The sequence below is a fragment of the Aythya ferina genome, assembly GCF_964211825.1.
Source record: "Aythya ferina genome assembly, chromosome: 10".
Taxonomy (NCBI): Eukaryota; Metazoa; Chordata; class Aves; order Anseriformes; family Anatidae; genus Aythya; species Aythya ferina.
The window spans coordinates 19,332,838-19,360,339 of NC_140306.1; the positions used below are offsets into that span (position 1 = coordinate 19,332,838).

General features: G+C 37.8%; 1 protein-coding gene across 3 annotated transcripts in view; it reads right to left on the bottom strand.

Moving 5' to 3' along the window:
- The window catches only part of FAM120A (family with sequence similarity 120 member A), a 53,957-nt gene that overhangs the window by 21,597 nt on the left and 4,858 nt on the right, over positions 1–27,502 (bottom strand). For 2 of the 3 annotated variants that reach the window (XM_084530776.1, XM_084530778.1), the window contains exons 2-10: positions 26,209–26,455; positions 21,508–21,590; positions 12,431–12,559; positions 11,860–11,956; positions 10,669–10,769; positions 10,095–10,378; positions 8,603–8,690; positions 5,346–5,570; positions 1,834–2,008 (exon numbers count right to left, since the gene is read on the bottom strand). In XM_084530776.1, the coding sequence (XP_084386902.1) occupies positions 1,834–2,008; positions 5,346–5,570; positions 8,603–8,690; positions 10,095–10,378; positions 10,669–10,769; positions 11,860–11,956; positions 12,431–12,559; positions 21,508–21,590; positions 26,209–26,455 (1,429 nt within the window). The remainder of the gene's footprint in view (positions 1–1,833; positions 2,009–5,345; positions 5,571–8,602; positions 8,691–10,094; positions 10,379–10,668; positions 10,770–11,859; positions 11,957–12,430; positions 12,560–21,507; positions 21,591–26,208; positions 26,456–27,502) is intronic. The other variant, XM_084530777.1, reaches the window with a different exon arrangement.

Sequence of the window (27,502 nt, forward strand, 5' to 3'; positions counted from 1 at the left end):
CAGTGATAAACATTAAGGCAGTAAAGGGGAATCACCACTGTCAGATCATTATAGCTTGTGTTGTAGTCCTCAGAGAAGTTAGTAGCAGCTAACGAGTGTGACAAATCGATTTGAGAAATCTGCTCTTGCCATTTGATATGCTATTCTCCCCCTCTATCTGGCACAGGCTACCTAATTCTTGCTACTCTGTAATAGAGACGACCAAAAGAAATGTATTCATGTAACCTAGCCCTTTCAAGCCACAAGCATGCATCTTAGCTCAAATCTATCTTTACTAGCAATTGTAGCTTTGCAGCGAAGTGCTAATCTTTGGGCAGATGTTCCAATTTTTGTTTTCTTAAGAGCATGGCCAGTCCTAAGACAGAAGTAGGTCAGGTAGCTGAATGTGTCCTGCAGCAAGATTTGCTGGAGCTCCTGTAACTACACCAAGTCAGCAGTAGTGTTCTTAGCCTCCACTGACAATAAACCTCTGAAAAGCAGCATAAATGAAGAGAAAATAGAGATCATACATGTATTCTAGCTGTCTAGTGAGAACATTCTAGGCTTACAAGATGAAAACATTCTGAAACCTTCAGCAGTTAGCTATTTCACCACTCCAAATACTGTAGTACACTTAAGGACAAATGTCTAATGAGGTCAAATGAATACCACAAATAACTTCATTATTTTAATCCTGAAATGACCTCATAACCTGAAATACTATTATGTTGTTTGAGTTTAAAGGGTTAAGTTTTTGACAACGTGTCGCAAGACATTACTCAAACAGGGTAAATATTAATTCCACAAAATAATGTAGATTAACAGTTTTTCAAACATTGTAATATTATAATCTTCCTTATCAATGTACAAAAACATCTAACAATTAAAAATGAAGGGAATGAACATGAAGTTTACTATTGATTCTTTGTTTTTTGCTCTTTTACACATGAAGGCTGAATAACGCTTTCCTACGTTCTAAGTATCCGCTTCTTAAATTTAGCCTAGTGACAGCAGCCTAGATATAAATACTTCTGCTGCTGCCATCCACTTAATGTTTCAGCATTACTTTAACCTTTATAAGATGCTACTGTAAAGTTCATTCAATCATACCCTTGTATGCATTTCATTACAAGTAAAACAATGCAGAATGAGGAGGGTGAATTTTCTGGAATAAAAGTAATTCCTGGAAGCAGAAAACTTAAAAAGTTAACTTCCAGATTAATATGAGATTAACATTGATCCTTCTGACTGAATTAGCCATAAGATCTTCTGACAAGTCTGCTCACAGAAGTTTAGTCTTCCTTTAGTTGCATTACATCTGATTTCTGCAAATTTCAAACCAAGTTTTTATTCCAACACCTGAAAGTTACTAAATGGACTTGCAAAATTCACTGAAGTACATTTAATTATACATTTAGGAGAACAGAGGGGAAGACAGGGAAAGTTAACATATGCATGTCTCGTCCTCAAGGGGAAAAAAAGCACACGAATTTGCATGCATATGCTCAGAATACAAGTTTCCTTTAATCAAGTTCTGCCATATACTTTGAAAACTACATCAAAATATGACAATGCTTGCTGCAAGCCTGACAGCAGCTTAAGCATATACTTTAAAAAATAAACCCCAGAACTTTCTAAGTAAGGGTAGCATTTCAAGTGCTTAAACTACTACAAGAAATAACATTTCGAAGTAAGAACATCTTTTTGTATTATCCATGGATCGAGTAAGTCATAAATTCCTCCAGCTCTAGTCACATTCATGAAATCTTAGCAATTATTCTCATTCAAATCATAGTACAAATGAAAACATGGTAAAAGAGAAGAGAAATAAAGACTGGATTCTACAGTACATACATTCTGGTGGAAGTCTGTTCTTTCTAAAAGCGAGTCTTTCAGTTTTCTTTCTGCTTTCTGCCAAACTAAACAGGACTCCGTAAACATACTGACGAACTGGCCTATAAAGCAGAGCAGCAGGAGGCAGGTCTTTGTTGGCTTCATCTTCTATAGAAACAGCAATTTTGATTTCACCCTTTTGTGTGAAAGAAAGCAGAAAAACACAACATGTTAAAGTGAACAGAAAGTATTTAGGTATGCTCAATAACTCAATCTAGCTCTAAAATGAATCTCATCTAGTCAAGAAAAATGTGATTCAGCAATAATGTTGATCTTACATACGAGAAGGTAACACCAGAGGAGGATTACCCTACTACAATCTGCTTGCTTTCCTCCAGTAGTTCTCTAGGATCTGATTATTCCTATCACTTTCCTATTCCTCTTCTCCATCACACAACTTTGTGCGTGTATGTGTGTGTGTCTGTCTGTGTCTGTATTACCTGTGTCTGTCTAATTACTGATCTTTCCACACAGATATTTCTAGGAGAAAAACAGTATATACGACAATATAGCAATGTGCGTATAGAATTAAAAGACATGCAAAGCACATTTGAAGAATAAATACTAAATCTAGACTGCGGATAGTTATTTAAAAAAATATTCATGCTGTCTAAAAACACCAGCCTGACTTTATGATGCAAGGGTTCGAAACAGTGCTGGGGACTCACTCTAAAAAACAACATTATGAGAAGACCTGGACAAAAAAACTAACTGGGAATTATGCAAGTACTGTTTCAAATGTGAGTAAATAAAGCTTTAGCATTTTATACTTTATAAAAAAAAAAAAAAAGGCATGAAAGAACCTTCTGATACTCTCTCTCAAAATATCAGCAACATTCTATATTTTTTGTATCTGTGCATTCAATCATTGTAAGATTTTCTGGGAAAGCTACTCATATTCCTATTTAAAAAGGTGCTGAGAACCAACAAACTTTTTAAGGTTTACTCAACTTTCTCATTTTTTTTCCTGACAGTGACCTCAACAAAAATTTCCCTGCGAATAAACCTTGCCCATTTCCAGAGACGCATCTCACATATTAAATGCTACTTTCTAAATGGGCTTTTCCTTAAATTTTTAAAATGCCACTAACTTATCCTTTCTATGTAGTACAAAAATAAAAACCTGTAACATAATTCATGAAGTTTAACTCCTTATCAAGTAAAAGCAACCTGCAGAAGAGCCCTGTCTATCAGTTGTTTCTTTTTTAATTTTATTTTACTGTATCAGATTTTTTTTAAGCAAATTAAGCTAAATCATCCTATGTAAGGAGAACACAGATTTAGAAAAAGATTTGAGGAAGCCACACTGATTACATTTCCAGTTAAACTCTCCACTACAGAGTAAGATACAGGGAAATGGTACAGCATCCTATATGCTCAAAAGCCTTTGCAATCAACACAAACCAGATTAAAAGGCAGAAACTGGTGGAAGCTGTATACAGCTGTAAACGTATAACTACATAAAAGTTACTTGTTGGCTTCACACCCTAAAAATATGTTATGTCAGCAATATTAGGTATTTTTAGATATTATATGGCTAAAGTATTACACAAAAATGAGTTTTTCTTGTGCGCATGTACAATTAACGTTTTGACCTTTTTATTTTGGAAATTAGATCATTATGGTTTATACTCCACAAAGTGACAGTAAGTGATGGCACAGAGCACAATGCCTCACTTTACTAAATACTGCCAATTCCATCTCCTCTCATCTAAGATCAGACTCTGGAATTTCAGTACAGGATACTATTTCTAAATTATTAAAGTAACTGCAGTGTAGAAATTTATCAGGGAAACCTGATATAGCTGAGATTTCTGAAACCAGGTAGAAGACTGTTCATTTGCAACTCAAGATAAATCCACCATTGCAGAAGCAGGCAAGAACTTTCATCCCTAGAAAAGGAATAAATTAACTCCCCTTTCATTTTCCCCTTGTATTTAGGGGACAACAGAAGATTTTATGAATCAGTAGCAAGACTAACAAAAAAAACAAACAGGGGCGTTTAATTCCTTCGCTGCATTGCACCCCACAGCCTTTATATTCAACACTGACAAGAAGCAAGCATACTTTTGCTACTTGAATTATAAAAATGTTTTAAACTGTCCCAGTAGTGAATACAGTAGGTGACACCTTGGAGTGATTACGTTACAATATAGCTAGGTTAATTCAGTCAACACTAAGCTAGGTATAAAGAACATCTGAAAGATTTGTCTCTGTATGTAACAGCAACAAAATCTGGGGCATTTTTGTGTACCAATTAAGTATCAAGTAGTATTTAAGTGTATAAAGAATATATGATTATGCAAACTAAGAAACAGATGGTTTCAATGGCATCAATGGTCTTCATAGGCCTTTTGTTTCCTCTCCACTTTCGTTTGGTAAACGTGGTAAGTACAAGAACGTGACAGCTATACAAAATATGGTGCAATAAACACGTGGGATTTAGGAACTCCAAACCCTGATGCAGAAAAGTCTATTTTTAAGCATTTCAAATCCCAGCCTATTGTCCTTATCATCCTGAAATGGATTTTTAAGACTAATACAAATGACCAGGAACGTGGACAACACCATTTTGCTACATGCTGTACAAATATGTACACTGAATGGGCTTGATGAACAAAAACCAGCACCAAGTGTTTTGAAGACTTCAGTGGACAAGAATTAGTTGTCTAGCTCTGGGATGCATATGTTTGCACTTAGAAAGAACAATGAAGCGTGAATTCATGTCTTTTGAAACTTGATTAAATTGAGCACAGTGCAGGAACACCACTGCTTACTTCTGCAAGAAGCTCACGCACTGCTTTTCAAGCTGTCCTTACGTGGCTATTGAGGTAGGTCTTATTATTTTGTTTTTTTAACTAAAGATAGAGCAGAAAGTGGCCTATGCTGTGTGAAAATGCTTGTAGCTTCCCTGGCACATTAAGGCTAGCGCATAAAACAAGCAAATCAATGGCCAAAATTCATATCATCATCAAGTTCATCTATAATTGCATTTCATGATTCTATAAGAGGTATTTCTTATAGCTCCTATGTTTCCGTCAGGGGTAGCTACCAGGGATGGGAGGGATCAAATTGTGAGGGAAAATAATCTAAGTATTTTTCTGAACACTTAAAACAGAAGACTTGGCAGAGACACCACAGTACACATGCTGGAGTTTTTAGATGAAAACAGGCAAATTAAGTATTTTATATATCTGTGTGTAGATATATATAAACAAAATATTCAGAAAAATGAGCTATTTTTTAAGTAAACACTTCTAATAACAGTCAACTCATATTTACTGGAACAATATACCAGCCCAGATCAGTGGTTAGAAAGCAGGAGGAAATAAACTGCTGGAAGCACTAAGAATGGACCAAAACTCAAAACATCAGAAAGGATGTAAAATTATGATATTCTTGTCCAGAAACGTAAGTGCAATCACCTTTACAAAAATGATTTTTTTATAGCACGTAATTGTAAAATGTCATACCTTGGTTAGGACATGAAAGATGTAGGGATACATTAGCCCCTTCTTGTGCCTGTGTTCTGCCACTCTTAATACTTCAGGTGCTACTGGAGGTAATGGAGGAGTAGTAATATCCATGTGGTTTCTGGTGGGCATTGACAACAGGCATGGGATTTGTGGATTACTGGTTTGATTCCCTTTGACATCAGCTGCCTGACTTCCTGAAGAAGCACTAGAGGAACCTTCTGCCTACAACAGAACATACAAAATAAAGTGCTTTTGGAAGTGTACAGAAACATACCAGACGATCAGCCAAGAGGAACTGCAATTTCCTTCTTCACTCACAGTGAAAATAGTAAATCTTCACGTCATGATGTGTCAGTAAGCAGAATATACTACCCAACATCGACTAAAAGATTTTCAGAGAAGGTAAACTTACAGCCATTGCTTGCTAGCAGAAGACAATTACTGAAAAGGTATTATGTTAAAGCTTCAACTTATTAACAGCAACAAGTAATTATTATTTTCTTTTTTAATTGCACAATACAAAAGAGTGAATGACGACCTCTTAATGAAATGTGGATGACCTCATAATGATTTCCAAAATTCTACCCAACTACATGTTTTAACTGACACAAAGACTGTCATATATATTTAGACTTTCATTAACACAACCCTCCACTGTATTTCTAAATGAAGCAGGAAAGACTACATAGTGCAATTTAAATGCATTAAAAATATAGTGTCTGAACTCAAAAGCCTTAAGTGTTATTTTTTTTTAAACATAAAATTACTCTGAGAAGAAGAATGTAAGAGAAAATGGTAACATTTTCTGACTGCAAGATTAAAATGGCATTTAGTTCCACTTCTTGAAATTTAGTTCACAGGCTTAGAGCAAAAACATGACGCATAAAAACGTACTGTAAACCTACCAGTGAATAAGCCTTTTGTAAGCATTTGTGTTATAGCTTTCACAGATACTACCAAAAAAAATGGTTCTTTCCTAAAAATCCTTGCCTACAAAACTGAAAGTTGTTTTTAGCTTCAGGAAAAAAAATCACACTACTTTCATGCCTGTGAACTATTACAGTAATATTAGAAATTACTTTTTGTGCACTTAATGATACCTTATGCATGAGTATTTTCACAATTTGTGCATAAAATTTCACATGCTGCATACAATGTCAAAAGCAAACACTAAACAAAAAAGGCCAAAGCCATGAAATCCCATACGAAGTACAAGAAATAACAGGAGGAAAAAACTCATAACAAGCTAAGTTTGTTCACCAGGCTCTGATGAAAAATACAAAAAGGAATGCCTAGAACCTCCAATAATCTTGTACTGGAAGGTGCGTATTAAAAACAGGCTCTAACAAAATATCAAAGGGGGGACATTGCTTTACATGATCAGTTTAAAGATTTTTGTCCCTGTCTTCTACTACCACACCAATTTAAAGTCAGTAATGTTGGAACATAAAGAGAAGTTTACAAGACTGCCCATTACTAGGGACACATAGGGAGGAAGACAAAAAAAAACCAGAAACCAAATCTGAAATATACGAATGTTTTCTTCATTTGCACTACCCAGGTTCTTCCTGAATCTTTTACAGTGGTATTCAAACACCTAAACCGAGGAACTACTGCAGTAAAGTATTATTTATTTATTTTTTAGTACTATGCAGTCATGCAAGTGAGATGAGCACACCTTTGTCACATATAATCCCACACTACACAACTCCAAGGCAGGAATTTTGATAGGCAAGTCAACAGGGTAAGAAGTGCCGATTGGTGCTGTCTGATCTATGCTAGGTTTTCAGCACTTCAAATTACCTGAGAAAATCACGTAGCTCATTTCAAAGTTGAAACCTTTAGGAAATATTTCTTCTAATTGTTTTATATAAGCCTCTTCAGGAAGTAAGTGAATCTACAAAACGTACTCATACTTCTCCCTGTTGTGCTCAAGAGATACAACTGTCTTCTGCTAAGGAAGGCTAAAGAAGTGGCTTGACATTCAAAAATAACAGTATGCACGTAGAACTCAAAGCATTTACACCTTAAACTGGATGCACTCGAGCTGTACTGCAGGCATGCATCTCCTGCAAAGTTTAATCACTGCTTATACAGCTCTAATTCCGCATGTCCCAGGACAGGCAGGCAGGGGTGCACTGCAGCATGTCCCACCCGCCTGTGACCCAGCTGCAGGGGAAGCATCACCACCACTGGCTCCCCTGGGAGGGCATGGGGCTGTGCAGCACACACAGGGCTTCACACATGGCCAACAGTACAGACAAGAAAGGAATGCAATAGGTCACATTAGCATTTGCATACGGTGACTAATCCACAGGCAGATACAGTTATCATGCGGGGCGTAGTCTGCAAAAATAATAACCACTGATGGATGAAATCATCAGCATGATATTTTAAGCACCAAGCCAAAGTTTACTGGAATTTCTATGCCAAAGGTACAGGGAAAATGTTCTTCTGTTTTTCTGCAGCATAAGTAACTCATGATTTTTTTTTTTTTTTTTTTTGACAAAAGACTAATAGCTAGCTCCATCATGAAAATGCTGAGGTATCACATGCAAATGATTCAAACACTAAACATGGTTCACACTCGGAAAATGGACTGTCATGCTCTTAATTTGACAATGGTTTTATATCTTCAAGAAATTTAATAGGATAACGTTAAGTCTTTAACAGGGGCTTAATTATTCCATCCTTACTTAGTAAGGTAGCAATACATTGTAGCTGTTCCCATGGAGCTACCTGAATATGTATTATGTGAAAATCATACCAAGTGGTTGTGAAGGACTTTTCCTCCTCAGCTGAGCTTTAATACACCTATAACAGTCCGTGGCTAATGCTGAAATGTTGCATTAGAGCTGTTCTCACTACACTGTAGCTTACGTGACATGGATCCTGTACCCATGGACTGTGTCCCATGCAGAATTCTTAGTAAAAAAATTAAAATAATGCACTGCTGTAGATGTGGGTAGCAATATACATGGATGAGACTGTTAGCTAAGGGGTAAACATGTTTCTCTTTTTTACCTAGCATTTTCTAAAACAGCCTATTTAATTTTTATTTTTACGCCTATTCTACAATATTCATTGGAAATCTTACTATATTTTAAAGACACTGCTTTGAAATTCACAAAAAAAGTGTAAAAATTTATGTTAAATCCCACAGATCAATTTTGAAAATTCTACTCACAAGTTTGCTATAAAGATTTAGCACAAAATAATACACTGCAATTAACGTTTGAAACTTAACAAATTACCTTTGTTTGGTCTCCCAGGTCTCCACGTGTTTGACTTTCTGACTGGGTTCCTGTTTTTTCCCAGCCTATTTTGTTCCCACTGACATGGCTGAAGGACAACATAAAAAACATAGTATTAAAGTGCTGCTTAAGGTATGATGTGATAAATCCTCACCAACTGTTAATGGGTCTACTGGTCAGAGAGGACTTCAGGGGATTCTGTGTATTAGAAATGTTAATTTGTAGGAGTCTTGAAGACTGAGATAACCATGTTTATTCATTAATACTATGTCAATATTTAGATCATATTTAAAAGCTATAAGGAATCCTTTACAATGACTAAATAATGTTCATGCAAGAAAAATTCTCGATTGAGCTTTAAATATTTGTCACTATGCCAATTTCTCTCAGACAGATGAAGACTACTTCTACAAACAGCAAAGCTATCTAAACTTCCGTTTCTAAATTAATTCAAAACTTACTGCATACAATGCAATAGACAGTCAGATGAAAAAAACGAATACTTTAATATGACATATTATAAATTATATATTATGATATATAAAATAGACTGCATCAGAAGAACAAGTCCAAGCTACCATGCATAACTGCAGATACATTCAGAGTTTAATATGATGTAGAAGCGTATTTCGTAGAATCACAGAATACTTCGGGTTAGAAAAGATCTCTAAGCTCATCTAGTTCAACCTTTATTTATACTATTACACACAAATTCAAACTTCTAGAAGCAATCACAGGCCTTCTAAAGACACAGGTTTTGATTCTCACATCGTAATCCACTACTCCTAACAAGATGAAGGTAAACACAAACCGCCACCGTTCAAATTTCCTTTTTGTAGGTCAGTAAGCAGTAATTACAAGGAAGTCTGCACAACTTTATTGCCAAGGACAGACATATGATCTACTGGAAGTCAGAAATACTTCCGCAGTAAACAAGGCACATTAGTAGAAGAGAACAAGAACAATTTCACTGCACCTTTGTTCTATACATAGCCTGTCAATGAGGGCTCTTAGGTCACTGCCTTAAATTTTAAGTTTCTGATGTCCACATCAAGTTTCTCTGCTAAACCACATTATCCCAAAATTTTACAAGCACAAACACTACAAATTCAGTGAAGTTTCATAGTTTTTAGCTACTGAAGTGTTACTGAGTTGTACTTTGATGTAGGAATATTTCCTTTATACAAAAAAAAGAACAGGAAGGTTTTATGACATTTACCAAAATCTCACTCTTTCCTTCTTTCAATAAAGCATAAGGGCAGAAGTGGAAAAATATCCAATATTATTTGGTTTTGGATTTCTGCTCATTAAGAAACAAGGCGACTAGAGTGAACCATGAATATATTTGCAGTCAGTGACCCAAGACTATATTGTGTAGGTCTATCATATCACTAATAAGCAGATTTCTTTACTTTCAGGATACTAAATGATTATGAAAATAAATTTATTTTAGGAGAAGCTGAGTAAGAAAGCATCCTCATGAAAAACTTACTTCACTGCACCTCCATTGCCTTCATCATTGTCAGAGGAGGATGATGTAGAAGAGGCAGGAAAATAGGTTGAATCCACATGGTTAGGGCTCCCACTCTGAGCTGGATTTATTGGAGAAGATCGTTCATACAATGGTGTATGTTTTCCTTCATGAGGAATGTTACTGTAGTTGTTCTGCTCAGAAAGACTTTTTCCACCTGTTTCCAAGGTGATGGCTGGCTCAGAGAGACTGTATGGGTATGGACCCTGACCTTGGGCACCACCCTGATTGGACATCTGCTGGGCCTAAAATCAAGCAATCTTTCTTAAATGAAGGTAACAAAACGACTTTTCTTTTAAAACTGAATATATTATTTAACCAAGCGGCACATTTCAGCTGTACACATTAAATCTCAGCTGTCACAGACATTCACAAAAATTGCTCTACCAGAGTCTACAGCATCTTTATAGCTCCAGAGTAAAATGCAGTCAGTGAACGCCCATGCTAAAAGTTGCATATACCTTTCCCACCTAGATTCTAATTCAAGAAGCACAGTAGGTTTCTCCCAAGGAGAAGGACGGAGGGCTACACTTACCACAGGTTTTGCTTGTAGTGAGGTCTGTGGAATGTTAAGTATCTGAGAAGGAACATATGGTGGCACTATCCCAGGCATTCCAAACTGATTTGGTCTGGCTGCTGCATTGCAAGTTGGAAGGAGGGGAAATAAACAGGGGGGAAAAGAAAACCACTTATGAAAAATGCTCACTATTTATTTGACACAAATTTTACCTTTTTTATCCTTTTGCTTCTATGGTTTATCTTTTCTTGTTCTGTTAGCGTTACTGTTTTCCAGTATGCCTTAAGTTAGTTTTATTCATTTTTGCCTTTTAATAAAAATAGCTTGTGAAGTCTATTTTACTTGCCTCACCTTTTCTCAATTGTTTTTCTCTCATTGCCGTACACTTCTATTCTACCTGGGAATCAAAGGAAACTTAAAAGAAAAAAGCCCAAGAGAGGTGATAAGCAAGAAGCTGACAAAAACGATGTCACAGAGACACACAGTGCTAGCACTTTCTATCATTTGAGTATCTGACTTAGAGTAGACTTAAAAATCTTTTTGTTGTAGCTCTTGGAACGAAAAACAAACGAACAAAAACCAATTAAATAAAAAGAATAAAAAATATATTAGCATACCAGTATGGTAACTGAAAGTCATTGGAAAATTTCAGCTCAAGTTACGTTTCAGTGTTAGAAATGAGGGACATGTATTAGGTGCTATGATCATATGATTAGTTTGTACGTCTTGTGAGTAATCTGCAACACCAGATCAATTAGTGGCTGCAATTTAAGCACGTATGTTATAACATCAGAAAAATCAAAGACCATGAAAAGAGTTCTAAAATACATCAGGTAAATCAAGCAAGAAGTAAGAATGTTTTGTGGAAAAGAAGCTGTCTTCATGACTAGAACCAGACACAGCTTTCACTCGTTTTCAGCACTATACTCACAAGCAACATAATGCTTAGAACTGATTCAGCAATAGCTAAGAGGAAAATCAGTCCACATTACTATTCTCCTTTTGGGGAAAGAACACAGCCCCTGTGAATACTCTGTGAACTTTGTGAAAAATCTTTTTTGGAAGCATGGTATTCAAGTGTTAATTGCCAGAGAATAAATATGTTTTAAAAGACCCCGTTAATAATAATTTAGGGTTATTAAAATAATAATTTAGGGTTATGCCGGGTTTTGTTTAAACTTAAGAGTCTTTTATTTTTTAATTACTTACCTAGGTAATGTGGTGGATGAAATGGCATAGGTTTATTAGTTGCTGAATAATAAGCAACTGCTCTCTTAAATCGAGTAACTTTGTCATCTGTTCTAGACTAAAATAAATAAATAAAAGAAATATCCATCAAGATCAAATCCAGGCATGTCATCTATATGTCAGCACAGCACTGCAGAGCAGTTAACTTATATCACATACAGTATTAACACCCATGGAGCCATGGGGACTATACCTCCACACCCTCACAAGGAACATCATGTCAACCCCTGCAAGGATAAAGCTTTAAAATTATCCTCATGTACCACTGATTCTCAATGACAGTACACAAAGCTAGACTACAAAACCCCTGTGGTTATCACAAATTTAACTTTAAAGCACTGGGAATAAGTGCAGCATTTCTGCTTTCCAAAAGACTGGAAAATTACACTAGGGTACCTACGACACTGCATATACCAACAGATTCCTATATCAACTGATACAAAGCACTACTTTTACTGAATGCAATTCTTCAACACAAGTCTAGAGCACAAGTGCACAACTGTTTAAAAAAATATTTTTTTCCATACTTTACCTGTGAATGCTGAAAAACATCTTTTGCTATGGCATCCAAATCAGTGGTGTCCTGAATGTTACGGACGTAGTCAGCTACGGCTTTGATTACTACGTCACAAGGTGGTAAAACTAACTGGTGAGCACGTACCTGTGAAAACACACACATACGTTACTCAGAGATAACAGGGCAGTCCAAGATACTTCAGTTACACTGCAAAGAATTAACACAATTGTTTATTGAAAATATATTCAACAAATTCTATGTTGACAGATTTAAGGATCTAAATATTTTGGGGATTTTCACCTTGTTTTCAGAACTTCACTTTAAGCAATGACTCGTATATTACATCTACAGTACATATATGTATGTATGCATGTACGTATGTATGGGAAACCTCACCTCTGTGTAAGTATTTGTTGATTAAGTGAAGTATCTGGTCCAACAACAAACACGGTCAATGACGCTAATTATTTTACTGCTTTCCAGTTAGACACCTCCACATTAGATAAAGGATTTTCTAGAAGATACATCCATTTGGTATATATGCCAGATTTTTTTTTTTTAATTAATATTTTTATTTTTTTTATGTATTGACACAGTTTATATTCTGAATGTAAAGTGGTGTCAGAATTACTGAAAGAGATCCAATGGGGACAGAAAGATCTCTGTGCACAAGAAACAGAAACACAGGGGAAGATTTGAAAAACAAACACAGAAAATGAATATCTCAAAGAAACTTACTCTCAAGATCCTACAGGTTTTGGTCTGCAAATTATTATTTGAAGATAATGCATAGTTAAATAACTAGTGTTTTCAAACTCTGCATATTTCATTATAGTATGCTATATTCACACACCTTCATATTATAAGGAGCATTTTAGGCAAGAAAATATTGTTTATTTCTTTCATATTATACAAAAAGAGGTATAAATTTCTCTCATTACTATGTGAGCATATTTACTTTCTCTTCCAAGCAATTCAATATCAACACGGTTATATGCCCGGTTACTCTTTTTACAGACACACAGGATGTTCTTCAGAAGATAATTTCATTGATAAAGTAGTTTCAACGCTCCGGCATTAAAATAATTGATGTTTCACCCTCTGATGTCAGATGCGTCTGACCTCCCATACTAACTGACTATTCTGAATGTATGAGAAACATGTGGTTTAAAGGCATGCTACAAGTTCCCCTCAAGTTTATGACCCAAGTCCATCCAGACCATAGATTTTTCTCTACCGAGTCTGCAGTACAGTCTACTCAAGATCTTAGGAAAATACTGAATTCCCATTGATTTACTGGTCACCAACTGGGGCCACGGGCTTGACAAGATACAGATCACTTTGGACTTTGTAGTAAAAGACCTCTGTAGAAAGAAGAAAGAGCTGGAAGAACTTTGTGAGATGACTTCCAAGGTCCCTACAGATGCAGCTCCCACAGTTCAGCAGCTGACAACTGCTCTGCTGTACCAGGCTCTGCTGCTGTACTAGGAAGTTTTTCACTCAGTTCTTTGGCCTAAACTCTTCCCGTTTTCATATGAAGAAAGGAAGAGAACCAGATATTTCTGGAAAACCTGGCCTTCCATCTAAACACTGTCAACACGTTCCTCCTATACCTACAGTCCTGAAAATAAACCAAGGATTATTCAACATATTGTGACGGGAATTACCTCTCGTACATGCACTACACAATCCTGCTTGTACTAAAGGAAGTGCAGGTCAAGCAAGCATCATGAACCACCGCAAAATGAAAAGTTGTGTAGTTGTGCTGCTAGCTGGGTCTCCAGAGCTACCCACCCCCGGGCAGGTGGTTCCCTTCCCTCCATGCTGCACAGAGCGCACGCGCACACGGGCAGAAAAGAGGCCTCCAACTACATGGCCTACATTTCTGAGAATGCCTCAGGAACTTGATAAAAATTCTGTCTGGATCCTTAGTACAATTCTGGAGCACCCCATTAGTAGCTATACGGGCAGCCAGATTTTCAACTTTCACCTGCCAATTTGCTAAATTCAGAGATAAAAGATTTGAGAAGTTGTAATTACTGTTTAAGAGTTCTAGACTTTAGATATGAGAAAAGGTGAAAAATCCTTGTTTGTGTTCCACACAGAGTTACCATACTGTATTAAAAAAATACTGCAATCCAGCCTCGTCAGAAACATTTATGCAATACTCTTATTAACACTTAATTAGATTTATATTTGCAATTTAGAGTCTGCACGACAAGCCCTTTTTTTTTATATGCAGTCCACCACATTACTTTCTCTCCGCTGCCTGTATTTGATCCACTTACTGTGCAATTTCTTAGACAGCCTTCTTAATATTTAGACCATGGAAATTTTGCCCAGATTCACATTTTTATTAATTTCCTTCTCCCCGTATCTACTTTTCAGAAGTGTCAGGATATTCATTCTGCATCTGGCCATTCTCTACCGGAAATGAGCTTCCCATTTTATGAGACTGAATAAAGAAGAGTTTAGTTTAGTGTAGTAAGTGGCACAGCAATTATTTTTTATTTCAGACAGTAAATTTAAATTTTCCGTAGCGTGCAATCCGAATGTACAGAACAATCCTAAATATAGATCACATTCATACGTAAGCTTGCACTCACAAATATTGATGAATTTTGCTCTAATCTGCTAGCAGAAGACAGCTTTTCTCCTCACTGGTAATCTAAGTCGTCTTACGAACACCAACCATTTTATTTGTAAGTGTAATTATTACACATCTCTAAAGCAGCTGAATCATAACATGGCTGTGTCATGTTCGATGTGCTCTCTGCAGAGCACCTTGGAGAAACCCTGCCTTACTGCCTAAGCGTTTCTGCAATGTCTGCTTGAAAATTCAGTGGATGAAAAGCACGAGCAGCATATCATCAGGCTTATGTAATTTCCAAGATAGTAATATTTAATAAACGTTAAGCAGTTACCATCAAGAGATGATATCATGACACTCTAGCACTAATATTCAGCTCAGACTCTGGAAGCACAAAGCTCAAGCGAGACATGTTACGGGCTTACTATGCATATCACCACCAATTTAGCTCCTTTTAAACCAACAGCCTGAAGACCTCACTGGCGCATATTGCTAACTTCTGAAGTGAGACCATCTTAAAGTACGTATTGCAGATTTAGAGACACTTCAGACATCTGGATTTTATTCTCTTTTATTCTGTTTCAGAAGACATCTAGTCCATATGTGAGAACACCCTCAAAAATAAAAATGTCATGACCTATACAGAAGCCAAAAACAAAAAAGAGGAGAAATAAGATATACTCTCCTGCTACTGAAGAGGAAAAAATTTCTATTCATTTCGGAATGTTCTAGAAGTCTAAAATTGTACATTTTGCACTGAATCATAAATGTTTCTAATGCTGTGTGCATTAAGATACATAGGAAGTCTTCAGTGTTAGATAAGGGAAAAACATTAAGACTTAACAGTAAAATTTACAGAAAAACTGTTAATGATTCAAATGTGCTGTTAGCTGCACTCAAAGCATTTCAGAACAAAATTAGAATCATATCTTGATTTTTTTTTGTTTCCTTCCTAGACGCCAGTTTTACCTTAACCTCTTCAGAAGAATTTCTGAGAATATTTTGAAAAACAAATTTTGACAAGTCAAACATGGAGGTAGATCGCACTCTTTGAGGGAATCAGGTTAGAAAACACATGACATCTGACAACTGCATTTTCCTAGTTGTAAAAGGACGACTTTAATTTCATGAAGGACCACTGACAAGAATCACAAGTGACCTATTAATGCACTTTGGTAAGATTAAGTGGGGAAAGGAAATTAATTTTACAAAGGTATTTGTCAAAACAAGAGGCAGAGAGCAACATTACAAGCCTTGAAGCTAAGAGATTAAAAAAAAAAGCCTTGGTTTTGATGAAATAAACTTGCAAACATGCTTTATCAAAAGAGAATAGGCTCACATATGTGCAACTCTACCAGATTAGCAGGATACTGTAAGAAGAACCTAAGCTACACTTGGAAAAAACTGCCCCATTCAGGGACAACTACGGTTACCCACCACTGCCAGGAAGTGAAGCCTTTAAAAGCTAATCAACACAAGTACCAGCATTTACTGTTGTGCCTGCTAGAAACAGATAATCAATTTCATTTTATTTTCAAAACATTAAAAAAGAAACTGCAAATGTTCAATTATAGGGAGGTGACACATAGGGAACATTTTTTTCATTGGTGAGAGAAAAGGCTGAAGATACAAGGACCATTACAAGTTATCTGGGTTTTGTTATTTTTGTCTAGTAATTTCTGGTAGAGCTCCCACCCAAACAGTTTGCCTCTTATCTCAGCCTTTGAAGGTTAAATACATTTAATCTTACAGGCTTGTAGTGTATCTGATCTAACAACAACCTTTCCAAAGAGGCAAGAAGTTCACTGGATGCCTTAAAATCCTCTCAAACGAGAAGCTCAGCTTTTCCCTTAAGATCGGGTTATTCAATTAGAAATTCTCTCTCCCCCCTCCTCCCTTCATACTGGTTGGAAAATTTCTTTCTACGTTCCTATGTCAGGGTGGCAACGGAGAACAATGCACACAGTGCGGAGATAATTTGTGAACAATTTATATGCATAGGACTGGGAGAAAAGTCAAACCTAAATCGAGGAACCAGAAGATGCCAAAAAGAATAGGGGAGAGCACAAACACAAGCTGAAGAGCTGATACAGGCAGACCTCACACGAGACAATCCGCCTGACAACTGTGCACACTGCCATGAACTTGAGGGCTGGGCTGCCATCCAGAAAGACCTAGACGACCTGGAGGAATGAGCCAGCAGGAACCTTAAGAAATCCAGCAACTACAAAAGCAAGCCTTGCACCTGGCTGCTATACAGGCTGGAGATGTGCCAAGGAAGACTGGGGCTCTCGGTAGACGGCAAGCTGAGCGGGATCCAGCAGGGTGCCCTGACAGCAGAGGAGGCCAGCTGTGCCCAGGGCCACAGAAGCACAGCCAGCAGACTGAGGGATGTGATGACTTCTGCTCCTCAGCGCTCATTAAATCACCCCCAGAACACTGCATTCAGCTTTGGGCTCCCAAAGCCCAAACAATACAAGACAGATGTCAATAAAGTTGAGCAAGTTCAGCTGAAGGCCATCAGGACTGTCAAGGAGTTGGAACAGTAGCTCTATGAGAAGGGGCTGAAGGAACAGAGCTTGCTCAGCCTAGCAATGACAAGGCTCTGAGATCACCTAACAGCAGCCTTTCGATGCCTGTGAGAAGGTTATCCAAAGCACAGAGCCAGGCTCCTCGCTGCTGTGCATCGTGGAACAAGAGACAAAAGGCATAGACTAAAATAAGATGGGTTCAGCCCGTGTGCAAGGAAAAACATCTTTACCTCAAGGACTGTCAAGGCATGGAGAAGGCTGCCTAGACAGGTTGTGCAATCACCAGCCAGCCTCAGAGGTTTTCCAGACTAGTTTAGGTAAAGCCCTGAGCAATGCGTTCTGACCTCACGTTGACCATGTTTTGAGCAGGAGGTTGGGCTAGATGACCTGAAATCCTTTCCAACCTGAATCACCCTATGATAGCCCGTAGCATCCAGCAGGAGAGCACTTACCTGAAGCACATTTTAAGAGTAGCACCTGAGCAGCAGCACACTGTCTAAGATTAGTCTCCCTCTGGCAGACTCCCTCTCAGGTCAGTGGAGAAAGACAAGAACTTCCCAGAGCAATTCACAGAAGCAGCCCGACCTGCACATTTTGAACTGACTTCTGGAAGCATCTCTTCCTGTCCCTCTACCAAGATGAAGCAGCCAAGATTAGGTAGCTAATTTTGCCAGGTAAAAACAGATGTGATACATTGTAATGGTGGACATATGGAGACCTTGCCAAAGAGTTCAGCAAATTCAACCCTTCAAATCCACACTAACAGGAAGATAATCCATCACAAATGAAGGCATCAATCTCACAGTTTCCCTGCATATTTTTCTCTTTCCAAAAATCTGAGGTTGTGTTAAGACTTGTTTCTAAGGTTACCTTTCCCTTGTGTATGAAGCGTTTGCATTTCTTTGGTGCTATGTCCTCCCAAATCAACACCAACTCATCTAGAGATGAGAAAGTCCCCTCCTAATTCAGTTCTGATGCAAAAAAGGCATTGATCTTGAAGCTCCTTCCTGTAGCAGGCTTTCCAGAATGCGAACCGAATTGTTTCTGTAGACCTCTTAAAAATAAATCCTGAAGCACACAAATAAAATGCAGTATAATGGTACTTCCCATAGTAGGACTAGCAGCCAAATTCTCTCAGGAATTTTAACATCTCACCTCCTGTTTCAACTTCTGATCTTAGTGGTCATTTCATTTAGATTTGTCCACAGAATTTCACAGTTTTGCTGAGCTGATGATTGGTGCTGGTGCCTTCTGCAGGCACCACTTTTTACCCTGCACGTAAGATGCTGTCAGGACAGTTCGGTTCATTTCCTTCTAGATGTGAAGGACAGACTTTTTCTTCAGATTTCCATTTCCTTTCCTTTCAATTTCTACTCAGCTGTTCCTAGATGAATGGTCCATTCTCATGTCCCTCTTTTAAAGAGTGACAGTTTATTCAGTTCTGCTTTTTTTTCACCTCAACAACTTGATCCTTGAGCAGACATGCTGGTTTTCTACTAGCAAAGACTGGTAATTTCTTACTCTAAGCCACATTTCTTAACTGGTGAACTAGCAAATCTTCTCTTACAGGAAGAGTAACCATTTTGCTACACCATAATAAAGGACTGAGAAAAAATGCAGAAAATACATTGTACATTATCTGTCATAGATTTCACTGAGAAGCTGTGAACCAAGCCACTAGGAACCAAATTTGTTAGCTATCTACTGCCTTAGATATGAAAGATTGAAGTCTTTATGCAATTAGAAAAGTTTTCTATATCCTAAATGAATTGAATGAGGTGTAGAATGATTTCTGTGTTCCTAGGCACCAAAAACAATCAGCACTAAATTTAAATAGATGCAACAATGCAGAGTTTCAAGTATAGCCCACAACTCCCCTTGCCCTGCTTCCCAACTTTTACATTAGCTTCTGATATTTTGTTATTTTTTTCAAACTGCCCTGAAACTACTTTTTGCCCTCTAACTTACAGCTAACCAACTTCTCTCAACTTCAAGTATTCATGAAGTTTACAAGGGGTATTTCTTTCTGTACATCTACAACTAACAGTCTCTACAGAGCAGTTTTTAATGACACCATTGACATGGCAAAACAAATAAAACTGAGCTAATGAGCTACTGAAACAAGTTATGATTTCAAACCATGAGCACAGCTGAAACTGAAGCTAAAAAATGAAGTTGTTCCCTGACTGGCAACTAATGAAGATTGGTTTCCTGTAGACTTGTGTCCTTTCTGCTGCAGCCCAGCTTCCTTCTCTCCCTTTTGACACCATTATCAGCCAGGAGACATAAATGCTGCGGTTAGTTTGAGGCTATGTACTTAACAATTGGCCAGCCTGCTGCTGTGAAATGAAATAAATTGTGTGTTGTGCTAGCCTTTTCCCTCAGTAAGGGCACTAATTCGGGTCTTTTTCACCGATAATAGTGTATCAGCTTTCACAGAGCCTGTAACAGCCAAATGGGAACTACTTTCAAATCTGATTAACATTGGTCAACAGATTAAATAAAGGGAGGACTGCCCAAGTCAGCCCAATGATCTCTAAGAAAGTAAGTTTAATTTCCTTAGGATGCCAGGTAAAAAGCCAATTGATGCTTTCACTGAAAAAGTAAATGCAGAAGCAAAGATGACAAATGTCTGATTTTCATTCTAGTCATGTAATTCAGTATATATTTAGAAGATGTTTCAAAAGATCTCTACAACCATATTCTGACTTTGCTGTAAGACAAATCTACTCCGTCTAAAACACAGAAAAGTATTCTGCACATCAGAAAGTTTTATCAACCACTTTGAGAGAAGTCACACATTTTAACCTTACTAGTCAAAAATAAAAATACAGGCACATTCCTTTAACCTTTCACTTCTTCATCTCAAGTATTACAAGGCAGCAGCAAACACACGTTTATATTGTTTTGTGATTACAACATGCTGACACTTACCTTCCTAAAACAGGAGTGGTAGCAAAATAGTGGATGAGTAACATCAAATTCTCATACCTGCTTGCTATGCAATTCACATGAAAGCCTTAAAAACACTGCTGAAAATCTTAAATTCTACCTTTAGCAAGTTGAATTTTTTTTTTCCCCAATGCTTAAGAAACTTTAGGAGTGGCAGGAAAAAAGTCTATTTTTGTTGTAGATACTAAAACAGAACACTTTTACAAAATTTACAAAACGTAAATTGATTAGCTATATGGAACACCTTAGGAAAAAAAGGAAAAGGATATGTCTATTGTGGCAGAGAGAAAGAAAGGTCACTATTATTCCATTCTCTAGTGTGTCCAGTTTCCCTTTTATAGCTGTTTGGCAAATGCACAAAGCAAGTGTGATTAAGCAGCAGAACAGACATACTGTAAACTAAGAGCATCAGACACAAGCCACTTGCCTCAAAAAAAAAAAAAAATCTACTGAAGACCACATTGACTTTCTTGTGCAGCCAACTTTGGTATATTTACACTGTAATTCAAGAAGTGCAGATAACTGACAAATTCACACAAACTCAGACCAACAGAAAATAAAAGAATTTGGTAGGAAGACAGCCTGCTAATTATTTTTGACAGTTGAAGAACGTGACTGAACAAAAAATAATCCTAAAAAAAGAAAGTGAGTGTAAAAAGCTACATTCTCTAAGTAAAACACACGCAGAAGCTATTGGGTGGATGGCTCATGGAGCTGAAGGGCACAGAGGGGGATCGCAAGGGCTAAGTTTAGCCTGGTAAGGCTAATCACCCCAGGTATCCTCTGCAGTCAACAGAGGGGCAGGGGCACCAGACAGTGACTGAGAACAAGAGCCCTGCATGGCTGCTCTGACTCCAAAATCTGCACGAGCTATGGCAGGCTACCACAATTCTGAATAAGCTTCCTCTTGCTCTTTATTATACTCACAATACATTTAAAATATTAATCTATTACACTGCTCTGATTAACTGCTATGACTGATTTCATTTTATGCAACTACTAGCAATTAAACTCTGTACCTTAAGTGAAGCTAGTGGATGTTCTGGACCAAGTAAACTCCAATGAAAAGAAGCCAAATCTTCATCAGGTAGAATATGATTACCTAGAATAAAGGCAGAACTTTATTTAAGATGTAGACATTAAAAACATTTCACGCTGATTCCACATGCAGCAAAATCAATATGTAGTCCTCAATTCCCAATAAAGAGTTACCAAAGACAGACTGAACTTGCAGGTACCCTTTTTGTCACTCCAGAAAATCCTAATCAAAATACTGTCCTTACAGCAAAACACACTTCCCTTAGAGAAGCAACAGAGCCAGTCACAACACACGGTGTCTACCTCTGACACGTTTTATGAGGGGATCCTCAACAGCCTTTAGTAGTTGAGGCGTGACAGTGCACGAACATGCTCTGCTGCTCCCCGACAAGCTGGAAAGCCCATCCTGCAGGCCAGCACATGCTGTTACCGATGCACATCAGAGCTGCCGCTGGAATCCGCACTCAGCCCCGCTACACAGCGTGGGTTGAGCACTAAGCCAGCAGGCAGGTTTATCTAACCCTCCGGAATGCTAGGAGCTCTGGTGATACTTAGCAGGTTCCCAGTTCCCGAAGTTTTTCTTCCTGGCCTACCAGGTCAGGAAAGAGCCTGGGCTGGCAACATCAAAGTAATTAGGAACTTATTTAGTTGCTTCAATGAACAAAGATGATAGCTATATTTACCAAGCTGTTCATACCAAAAATAAAATCACTGAAAAGATTGTTTTGTTTTTCAAAGCAGATTATGTTCAGGGAAAAAAAAACAAAAAAAAAACAAAAAACAAAAAACAACAACTTAGTCGAAAACATTTTGAACATTTTAATTCATTGAATACTAATTAATCATCCACTGACAGAGTTTAGTGTTTGTGAATAAAAACTTTATAAAGAGCAAGACAATGTATTACTACCCTTGGTAGGAAACTTGAGGGTATTTTTTTTTTTTTTTTTTTTTTACCAAGTAGCAGATTATCAGTAAATGCAAGGTTCTCATTCAGATCAGTATGTTTACAGGTCAGATGTTGTTGGTTTGTTTTTTTTTTTTTTTTTTTTTTTTTTTTGCATTTCAATATTTGGACAAAATCTTGAGCTCCCGCCTAAGTCATAAGGAATATGACGGTGCTGAATCAATCACAACAGTTGCTTATTTTCTTAATACTTTGCTCATAAAATATTTGGCTTTGCTCTTAATGCTCTGCAACATGTGAAAATGAAGAAAGCCGTCCATTGCCTGGTGACTAGTGAATGCCTCCCAGAGAGGGAACTCTTATCCAATCAATATTTCACCTCCAGCTGAGATCTCCAACAGGGAGACATAATCTTTATTCATTAGGAGCTAAACCTGACATTCACATCAGAAAGATTCAACAGGTTTGTATATAACCACCTTCTTACTAATCTAATCAAGGTAAGATTAGACAGTCTTTATAATGCAGGTCTGTAAAAAATCAACTACAGCCAGAGCACTATAAAGTTTTGCGCTAACTAATGGTAACTCCTGCAGATTATCCTAAAATAGTCGGAGCGTCTCTTCCTCCTACCGAAACTTCAATCTTGTTTGGTCTCCATCTGTCATGTCAGTTAATTCCATCCTCTTGAACACACATATATGGCAGTCTGACCATTTGATCAATTCTCACTGCGCAGCAAGTTTTGGAATTCAGTACGTTGAAGTGCAGCAGTGTCTTCTATAGTCAGGTAACAGGTGATGCCTGTACTTACCTTAAGTGGTTCTAAAATTTTATTGAGAAACAGAGTAAGACTACATAACTAGACACATTACAAAGTATTGCCACAGTGGGAAAGAGATCAACGTTACATAAGCAACCTCTATTTCTTGACCTGGCTGAACAACCTCAACATATATTGATTTTTTCCATTTTAATGGCTTATTATAGCATATGCCTTAGGTTTTTTTTTTTTTAAAGCAATTAGATACTAATTGAAGCCACTGCCCTTTCTAAACAGTTCACTGAATTATAGCTCTATACCTCACACTGTGTTTGTTTTTCTACTGCTGAAGCTTTATTTTATTTTTATAGATCATTCTTAAAGTGTTTGAACCAAAATTTACAAAGGAACCTAAATCAGCTCCCAGTTTACATCAGCAGCAATTAGGACAAAACTTTAAGAGCACACTCTTGGAGGGCACAGTATCTTGGCCACGTTTTAACTACCTATGACAAAGATACTCATTACAGTATAAAGCTAGGACTATAAAATCATTTTGTAGGGAAACCTGTAAGAAGGAAAAAACTATAAAGCCAACAAGCTATAGAATATACATAACCATCTCAGAAAGTAATCTTTAAAAATTTGCCTAGTTGGTACAGTCAGAAAAATATTTTGCTGGATACTTAACAACAGAGTCTGTATACCAGAATAAAACTCAATCCCAAAGAATGTGCCATTGAGAATGTTTTATTAATTGACCACTTATGTGTCTTTTCACAAGCCCCTCCTCATTTATTCCAAAAGAAGGTTTTAGCACAGGGAGTTACACTGCTGCACCCAGAACTGAACAGCAATGCAACAGATTCACATAACTTCTACATCACCAAATACTCAGTTATCCTTTCCCATTGTCATTTTCTTCATTCTACTCAGGAAGTTCAAAAGACCCCCGAAGAGGCCACAGGAACAAAGGCATAATAAACAGTGAAGTCATTCAAGCCCTCGTGTATAAAATAAATAAATAAATGTAGTAGATCTGAATAGGCTACCCTGCTTTCAACAAACTGCACGCTACACAGAATTATGTGCCTATATGCATTCAACGTTTCATTAAAACACTAAGTTACTTAAGTCCTTAGGATGTCAAAGTTGAAAACTGTTGCCAGTAAACCAAACAGGATCTGTTTGTTGTGAGCTTATATAACCACTGTTCATATCATCAAATACCTAGATTTCATACTATTCACTAATATAAAAAAACCTCATCACAGTAAAAACTCAAAAGTATCTTCTGTTCTAGCTTTGTCTTTCATAAAGATTTCTCCATTCTGCTTACTCATACTGAATGCACACATAAAAGAAATACAAAAGAATACACAGAGCTAAACATGTAGCTGAACTGTTTTTTTTTTCAACCCCTGTACCAATTTGGAAAAAAAGCTACACCTTTAAGTAATTATTTGAAATTACCTCAGTTTCCTTCTCCTAAAAGCAAACAAATATTTTGTCATGTAAGACACCAGAAGTGAAAATATTCAAGAACTTCTTCCATAACTTTTCAAAACCTTCAACAGCTTTACTAGCATATTTTTCATACCCCATTTCATATCACCCAGCAATGGCTCAACTGGCCATGTAGTTCTACTGCTCTTACAAGGCAAAATAACATCATTAACATGTACTTCACATAAATCCTGTAATGCATATCTGCAACTGTGAAACCGCTTTTCAAACAGTAATTCTTACTCATTGAACTGGCATTCAACAGCTTATTTATAGAATCCAAAACAAAGCCTAGCAATAGTAGTCTGCCACGCAATTTACACAGAGTTTTTTGTTTTAAATTGCAGCTTAGCCAATCATCTGCCATTCTTCCATACAGCCAGGAAAGCAGGTAACCACTCTTGATATGAAAAATCACACGGTAACAAAAAACAACTTCAGCTAGTCAAACACTTGTGGCTTTCTATTGTAAGACCCGTTGGTTCTTTCCATAATGTGGAAGGTATCTGCCTGGACTAGAAACCATTTAATATTAAAGACTATTAAAATATCAGTATGCTAAAGCAGCATAACATTTCCTCTCTCATTCACAGCTTTCAAAGAATCGTGCACCCACACTAAAATACAAAGCCAGCGTGAAAATGAAAAGAAAATCCAGCTTTCTTAATTTTTTGTTCAGTAAGACATGATCCAGAATATGGCTCCTCTGTGCTTATTTACTGAAATCAAAGCTAGAAGACTCCAATAAGTAAGATTTATTTAAGAGAATAAAGTCTATTAGTCATTAACTCCCTCTTCCATCTTAGACCTTGTGACAGCTGTGCTAATACAGTGTGTTGAAATTGCCCCATTTCAGTGGGGATGTGGAACTGATGTTGTTCCAACCTATGCTCCTTAAAGACACAACACCATTTACCATTAGAAGCAGGAGGGCTAAAGAACTATCCAAATGAAGCTAGAGTTAAGATGCTGATCATCCACACCTTCTGTGGAGTTTTACTCGACTATACTACATTTCTGGTGCAGCTGACACAGTCATATTTGTCCAATATTTATCTGAGGGGAAAAATGCCCCTGCAATCCAAAGTCTGCTCCAGAAATACTCTTTCCCAGCCTGAAAAGTGTATTACTAAGATCAGACTTCACATGCCATGTAAGACCAGAACTAGCAGAACCACAGCTGTCCTGAATCCCTACCCCCACCACTGAGAACATTTTGGCAAGGCAGAGCTTTGCAGAATTCTTACTTCCTATTCTTGTTTCTAGACAGCCACAGTCTGCATCACTCACAGGTCTCTACAAATTTGGCATGTCTGACCTCATTAAAAAAAAGAAAAAAAAAAAAAGCATCCAGCCAACCTCAAGACCAGCAGGATTCACTAAAACAAACGGAGAGCTTTGCCTAGATGCTTTGTCAAATTATACACGCATATTTTAAAACATTTAACAGAAACTAAAATTACAAGCCTAACTATTAGCATCAAGTTCTTTTATTACTTCACTTACCTAAAAGAGCAGCAAAAATAGGAAAGCGATTTGGATTCAGGTCCAGTTGCTTGGCAACTTCATGCATTAGGTATTGGCTTGTTGTGAGACTTTTCCCATTACGGCTCAGTTTTAGGGCATGGGCACTGAAATAGTACGGGATGTTGCACAATGCATAATCGGAGTCATATGCAACCAAACCATGGAAACCTTTTTCTCTGCAGAAAGCAATTACTTCTTGATGATGATCCTCAATGCTCTGTGCAACCTATAGTGGAAGACAGAATAATTAGCTACAGTGTTAAATTGCAGCACTGATTTATCACATGTATTATGATACATTAGGTCTTTCCGAAACTACAAATGTGTATTTGAAACACCTGCAGGATATTTATAGCGATTAAAGAATCCGATGACATCGCATGTTCAGACAGGATGCAAGGACTGCTCGGCAGCACAATGCACAGTTCTGGAAGCCTACTCACTGAAGTGGCGTTATGTATCACTAAACTCATCTGAAGTAACTGTTTATTAACAGAAACACTCAAGCTCCAAACATATTACTGCACCGATGTCTGCATTAACTCACGGGGAACAGCCCTAAGGCTGGGGATACTCCAGCAGGTCCACAAGCCGTGGTGCCCCCTTGAAAAGCAACCCCACCACACATCGCTTTTAAAGTTTTACAACCCTATTCCAGCAGCAACAAAGCAACCCCAGCCAAACTGGGGCAACTTTCTTAACCTTTCCAAGGTCCGCCCTGCCCTCTGAAGCCTAATTGCCTCCTCTTCCCACCTTCGGACCCCCTACAGCCCACATTTCTGCACAGCTGCCTCTGATGCTGCAAGCTGCCTCAGGTTTACAGCCCGAACTGCACCTCTCCGCTCCCATCGCCTAGCAGAGCACATATTTTAGGCTGTGGCCGTCGGATGACTAGAACAGACATGTTCTTCCGGGGGGACACGAGCCAAGCCCTACCGTCGGAGATATAAAAGCAAGCCTTTCTTCTCGACACGATCAAAACAAAATGGGCCACCAGGCGAACCCAAGGCCCCGGGTTAGTGCCTCAGCCCCATGCCCCAACTCCTTGCCTCCCAGCCCCACAGGAGCAGCGCCAGCTGGGTGCTCCTCCTGCCCGGCGTGCTTCCCATCGCCCACTTAGCGAACGCTCGGAAATCCCCGCGCGAGTTTTGCCTCAGCGTAACCCAGCCAGGTACTCCATTTTAACTACAACACACACAGCAAGCGAGCCCAAAATAGCCGCGCACAAAACCATTAGCTTCAGACGCCACGGTATGTATGAATAACGACAGCG